The sequence below is a fragment of the Hoplias malabaricus genome, chromosome 1 (assembly GCF_029633855.1).
Source record: "Hoplias malabaricus isolate fHopMal1 chromosome 1, fHopMal1.hap1, whole genome shotgun sequence".
NCBI lineage: Eukaryota > Metazoa > Chordata > Actinopteri > Characiformes > Erythrinidae > Hoplias > Hoplias malabaricus.
This window is the reverse complement of record NC_089800.1, coordinates 31,062,463-31,069,273: the sequence shown is the minus strand read 5'-3', so window position 1 is coordinate 31,069,273 and position 6,811 is coordinate 31,062,463. Positions and strand designations below refer to the sequence as shown.

General features: G+C 40.6%; 1 protein-coding gene across 1 annotated transcript; it reads left to right on the top strand.

Annotated features, from left to right (window-relative positions):
- On the top strand, nt 1–6,135 carry bokb (BCL2 family apoptosis regulator BOK b). Its single transcript, XM_066662167.1, has 4 exons — nt 1–612; nt 1,653–1,781; nt 3,496–3,659; nt 4,770–6,135. Exons 1-4 carry the CDS (start codon nt 432–434, stop codon nt 4,887–4,889), a joined length of 594 nt encoding a protein of 197 aa, XP_066518264.1. The 5' UTR covers nt 1–431; the 3' UTR covers nt 4,890–6,135.
- The last annotated feature ends 676 nt before the right edge of the window (nt 6,136–6,811 follow it).

Here is a 6,811-nt window from a genome sequence, read left to right as displayed (position 1 = left end):
CGTTCAGCTGGCGTCATGGAGTTTAAAAGATGAAGCAGGAGCTCGGGTTTGAGAATAAAACTTCAAGATTTTGACAAAATTTGAAGTTTTATTTGCGGTTAAAGCTAAGATGAACAGGTTTAGGTAACGAATAAATGCCTGAGTGAGCCAGTTTGGTTCGCCGGGCGGTTTTTTAATAACGTTACAGAGGAAAGTGTGAAAAGTGGGCAGAACCTAGTTTTGTTCTGTGGGCTATTTTGGTATCAGACGTTTCTCCACTGTTTTCTTTTTTACCGTCTTTCCACAGAGTGAAAGCGGGAGAAGATATAGATAAATCAGCTGATTTGGACTCTACGTGTCGTTAGATGCTTAGAAACTTAAGGTCAGGTAGAAATGGGGTTTTTATGAGTAGAAGGCAGTAGTTGCTGTAGTGAAAATAGTGGTCCAGGAAGATGGATTTATTAGACCGCGCTCCCAGTGAAAAAGAGCTGATTTTCCAGTCCAAAGTCCTCTGCAAAGACTTTATTTACTCCAGAATCACCAGAGAAGGTCTGACCTGGTCCAAGGTTGAAACATCTCTCCCTCTTTCAGATGAAAAGCTAGGAGAAGTCTCAATGGTGCTCCTCAAACTGGGTAAGAAACCTTGGATCGTAACTATTTTTTTAAAAATGTTTAGTAACTATTTTTTTAAAGAACAAATCTAGTATTTAGTCAGTGCCCTCCTAGATAAATACACAATGCCCGTTTCATGGGAGCACACACTGTAGTCCAACTGTTGCTCTGCATACTTCGTTAGTCCACTTTCCCCCTGTTCTTCAAAGCCCAGGACCCCCACAGGGCAGGTGTGATGTGGGTGGTGAATCATTTTCAGTGCTGCAGTGACAGGGACATGGCGGTGTGTTAGTGTGTGTTGTACTGATATGAGTGGGTCAGACACAGCAGTGCTGCAGATCTTTTAAAATATCAGTCGACTGGGTCTTTTTTTTGTTTTTGTAAGACCAACAGCAGGAGTCCTTACATATTAATCACATAGAATTACACAATCTCTTCAAAAGTACAGTTGTCCTTCATCTATATACGTTCGAGCAGGGTGCAATTTAGAAGATTCAATGAAATACATTTACTTTGCTAAACATATCCAGTTTTCTAGTAAAGGAGATTCAGGAAAATGCCACTGCCTACCCAAGCAGATATCTAAACAGGTTTTTACCTGACCCTTCCCAGTTCCTGTTCTCAAAGTATATGTCAAATTAAGAAGGCATATTACTATGAAATGTCTATCAATTCGTTGTGGACCTCCAACCAGAAGAGCTTTATTACTGGACATCATCTGAATATCTGCCTGTGTATTTCTGCATAGTCCCCACCATTCAGCTACATTCCCTGTAAAATATACGTTATTTGGGAGTAATGAAAAAAAATGAATAAGCCATTTCCATCCAGACTCCTAACCTACATAAGAATCAGTGAATCACAAACCTTTGGCCACTCTTCATCTAAAATGGCCAGATTACCTTCTTTTCCCTCATTTGTTTTTACTAGATTTTTACATATGAATCCCTTATACACTGTAGATAGTGCTTTAACTTGGGCTCCAGCAGTCGTTTCTCAGTAATGGTTCATTCATTTCTCTGAGATCTGTCAGTGATGAACCTGATCTGTTTCATTTCCAGGTGATGAGCTGGAGTACATGAGGCCGTATGTCTATAGAAACATCGCCAAGCAGCTCTGTATCCCTGTCTCCGTGGAGAGCGTCGTATCAGATGCGTTTCTCTCTGTGGCAACCGAGATCCTCTCACTGGGTAAGACCCCAAGAAGTAGATTTAAAGGGGAAGTCCACTGTTTTCTGTGTGAACTCTGATTTCTTAGGTAGTGATGGGATCCAGGCAACTCCATGATGAATAAATATTTTCTTGAAGACTATTTTGCCTCATAGTGCTGTGTATGTGTCTTTCCACCTTTTAAAAACTATCAATAAATCTATCTTCCAGGAGCTTTTAGAGGGATGTCTGGTTCCATTCACCACCTCTGTCATTAATTCTCCCTCTGAGTTTCTCTAGAATGGATTAAACTGCTCTCAGACTCTAAAGGGAGATTTTAACTCTTCTTGTGAGAGACCGAGTATGTTGTAACTTCTTTAAGAAGGAGTTCTGGGTGAATACTGAGATCACAAATCATCTCGTTAAACCCCCTGATCTTGTTGAAGGCAATCCACTTCCATTTCTGTCCACTGTGGAGATTAGAGGGTGGTTGTTGTGCTCCATGTGCTTGACCTAGGTAATAGGCTTAAATTATTTGGCTCTAAGTGGTGGTATGTAAGTTTTAAAGAATCGCTTTGGGCCAGTTTTACCGCCTATACGATCTCCCAGACATGTATGTACTCTTTTTTTTTTTTTTTTTTTTTTAAGCACACTTTTGAAAATGCCTAATAAGGCCATGCCCTGGTTCTCTGCTGGCACGGAGAGAGCTGGGTTTTTTTTTTTTTTTTTCCCTTTCTTTTCTGGCTGTTGAACCAGGACTTGCTGCACTAAGAGGTTCTTTCCCCTCAGTGATGTGCTCAGAAACCTTGGCAGATTTCTCCATTGCCCTCCACTCTTCTCACAACCTTTTAACCTTTTCTTCTGATTCGTCCCATCGTCTTCTATTCTAGGACACTGTCGGATAGATCAGTACAAGGTTTACATCTGTAAGAAGACTTGACTTTATTGCAGAGGTGGAAAATAGAGCTGTATTAAAGTGAATACCCATGATGTCTCATGGTGAGGATTTAATTGTGTGGTGCCTCATGAAAGACAAAAACAATGACACAAACAGCCCTGAAGGCAGAAGGGCACAGTAATAATTAAACTGAAATTTTTGTCCAAACAGACCATTTCCAAAACAGTGTAGTGTTCAGGAACTTGGAAAATATTTTTCCTAAAGTATTATATGTATCAATACAACTTTTATTTTATTAGGGTGCAAAAACATCAGGCAAAGCTTGGGTGAAGCGGTAGGTTCATATGCAGACATGCCACCTGCATTTATGTAGCATCATGGAGTTGTGTGCGCTGACAGACCACTGGGTGAAGTGAGAAAGCCCCCCAGAGCAGGAGGTCTGTTCATATGAGCAGAAAAGAGGAAATGCTATTATTGTCATGCATTGGAATTATTTAAATTTAAGTCAGTTAATAATACTTCTAGACTACAGGAATGATTTGAGCTGATGAGTGTTGACTGATGCCAGCAAGTGATCAGTGGAAACTGGCTCAGAGGGAAAACTAGGAAGAAGCTGATATCTTTATCCTTCTGGTTACGTCAGTGTCTCAGTAAAGCTGCTGCTGCTGAAGGCTTTTTTAATGAGACTCGGAAACAACAACAAACTACGCTGTGTCATGTAAACGCACTTCTCAGCATCAGCATGTATACACACGCATCTGCCACAACATTACTACTAACCTCCTTGTTTCTACACTCATTGTTCATTCCCTCAGCTCCACTCATCTCTCGCTCTCTCTGTCTCTCTCGCTCTCTCAGGGATCACCTGGGGAAAGGTGGTGGCGATCTTTGCTGTGGCTGGAGGTTTAGCTGTGGACTGTGTGAGACAGGGATTTCCCGCCATGGTTCACACTATTGTGGACAGTCTTGGGGAGTTTGTTCGAAAGACTCTGGTGCCCTGGCTCAGGAGGAGAGGAGGATGGGTGAGAGAATTCATTTCTAACACAGTGACTCTTCAGAAATCATAGCGAGTGCTGGAGATTTAAATTGGCAGCTGTTCAGATAATCACACCCTGACCTCAGCCTACATGTGGATATGTTCAGGAATGTCTAACAGAGACATCATTACTTATAAACATGGACTAAAGCACAGAGTCCTTTTTTTTTTTTTTTGCAAAGGCAACACTCCAAAAAAGTTGGGACAGAGGCAAATGGGGTAAAATTAATAAATAAAAAAATACCATAATTCCACTATAAGCATGAGAATATAAAAGGAGGATCACCCAAGGCTCTGCAGCAGAGAGGGGGCGTGGTCACCATTCTGAGCTGAACATCCTGAGAGAAATGAGCATTCCTAAGCACTCAGAGTTTGTTTTTTCACCTTCTACGGTCCTTAACATTGTGGAAGATTCAGGAACTCTGGAGGAATCTATCAGTGTAGGACAAGGCTGGACACTAATGCTGAGTCTGAGTGACCTTCCAGCCATCTACTGTGATAAATATAGCCATAGGGGCTTGGGGGGACTCCAGAAAAGTCCTTTGCTGCATTCAAAAATGCATCTGAAAAACTATTATTCAGTAGAAAGATATACATTAGCCCTTATGCAGAAACACTGCTGAATTCTCTCAGTTCATCTCAGAGGGTCCGAAAAGTTTTGGAAATTTGTGCTGTAGTCAGACGAGAGCTTGTTTCTTTTCCCAAAGAAAAGGACTATACAGGGATCGGTCAACAGCGAAAGATGCAAAAACCAACATCTGGCACAGTGTGGAGGGGCATCAGTGACCATGGCATGGGTTATTTACATATGGTCGCAATCCAAAGAAAAACATGTACCTCCAAAATAGCAGTTTTACAAGAGAAAGGAAAAGGCTTCTTAGCTTTCAATGGAAGTCAATGTAGAAAGATTTTATTAAGAGTAAGTTTGGAGCATTTCTATTGGTCCATTCGTCATGAAACTTGCATACAATGTGAACGTCAGCTGCTGTGTTCAAATGATGTGGCAAACTAAACATCCACAAACATGGAGACACATTTCTTCTGACAGTGTGTGTGGCTCAGGTTGCTGACTCTTCTCATGTTACTGTTTCTTCAGGGAGACATTTCGAAGTGTGTGACGATCACGGACGCCACGTCTCAGTCTCACTGGACCACCACTGTAGTCTCAACGTGGAGACACTTTGTCAATACCATGTACATCTACTTGATGAAGTAACTGGGGGCCAGAAAGGACCAAATAGGACGTTCGACACACTTTGTGGACATCTGCTCATCCATCGATACTTCTGGAGGATATTAATAGGGCTGTTATTTTCTTTATCTTGCAGCAGCTACTGCTTCTACTCTTCTAAGGAGGCTTTAGGCTAGATGTTGAGATACTGCTGTGAGGATTTGAAGTCATACAGGCACAAGAACTATTGAGCTCAGGTACAGATGTTGGACAATTAGATCTGCATCACAGACACCACTCCAACTTATCCCAAAATTATTAGGATGGAGATCTGTCAATACAGAGCGGTTTTACTGCTCTTTAACCCTTCTGGTATTGAATGTGGTGAACTTAGGCTCATGTGTAGCTGCTCCAGAGCCTCCCATTTAATTGGGCAATGCTTTCTATAGATTTGCTCCTTTTTTATAAAAAGGTGTCTACAAACATTTGTGCACAAGGTGTAACGAATTTTCTGCAGCAGCACTTTAAAAGTTTCTGTAAAATAATGAATGGCGCCATCTAGTGGCTCCAAAGTGATACTCTACTTAAATCAACATCCTCTGTGGTTTAGCTGTTTGCTCACAATGTAGTAATAGAGTTACTGTGGGTCCAAACGTTTGTATCTCTATTTTGACGTGATTTGAAAAGTCCACGATCCTTATCATTTAACACTGTGAAAACATCCCAATGAACAGAACAATAGAAATGTTTTACAATGACTTGTCTACATTTTAGTAAATGTTTCCTCCTTCTGTGTAGCTCCTAGTGTGGAGATACCAGACTGTGTTCAATAATAACAACAGTAGGAGGAAGCAGGTGCCTGTGGTGCTTTGTAGAAATATGTGCAATATTTTTAAACACTGGTTCTGGATCAGTTTTAATTTTTAGGCTCTTACCCAAATGGGAACTGTCCCTCCTCTTTAAATAGTATTTATTTTGTATGTATTTTAACAGTTTTTAATGCAGTATTTCTGCTCTTGTTGGTCTCCTAACATTTTATTTAATCTTTTTTTTACTGCATGCTTTTGTGTGATGTTTTAATTTTAAATGAATGGCTTGTATCTATTAATTTTTCACTTTTTTTTTGTTTTGCGGCTCAATATGCCAAGAGTTTTGGATTGTCACAGTGCACTTTTTGATTGTTTTCTGTGTTGAGTTTCCACTTGCTGCTGCATGTATATAAAATTAAAGATACAAATCTATATTGCTTACAAAATGGCTATTAATTTAAAGAATGAAAGGAAGCAGAGACAAATGTTTATATTGGTGTTAATGTTTTATTTAGTATTTATCCTTCGATGTTTTGAATAACATTCTTTAGTGTAAATGTTTAGAAACATATTTAATGTAAATAAAAGGCCGTACCTTAGTTTCCATTCCATTACCACAGAGAAAGCAGTCCTGAACCAAACATTTAAAACTACACTCCCCACAAAATACACAGAGCCATTCATTCATTATCTGTAAGTGCTTATCCAGTTCAGGGTCACGGTGGGTCCAGAGCCTACCTGGAATCATTGGGCGCAAGGCAGGAATACACCCTGGAGGGGGCGCCAGTCACAGGGCAACACACACACACACACACACACTCACACACTCGCACCTATGGACACTTTTTTTTGGAGCATGGGAGGAAACCCACACGGACATGGGGAGAACACAAACTCCTCACAGTCACCTGGAGCTATGTGACTGCGACACTCAGAGCGATTCAGCTTTACTTTAATCTGCCCCATGTACTTACTCTCCTCTGAGCGTATATTAATTCTGGATGTAAGTGAATTCTGGCTGTAATAAAAGGATAAAAATTCAAATGAACCTCAGTACATTCTTCTGAAGAATAGATTAACCCTGGTTTCTCTTGTGCACTCAAGTACAGTTTTATAAGAGAGACCCCAATGATCTTCACACAGCTCTGAGCAGAGGTG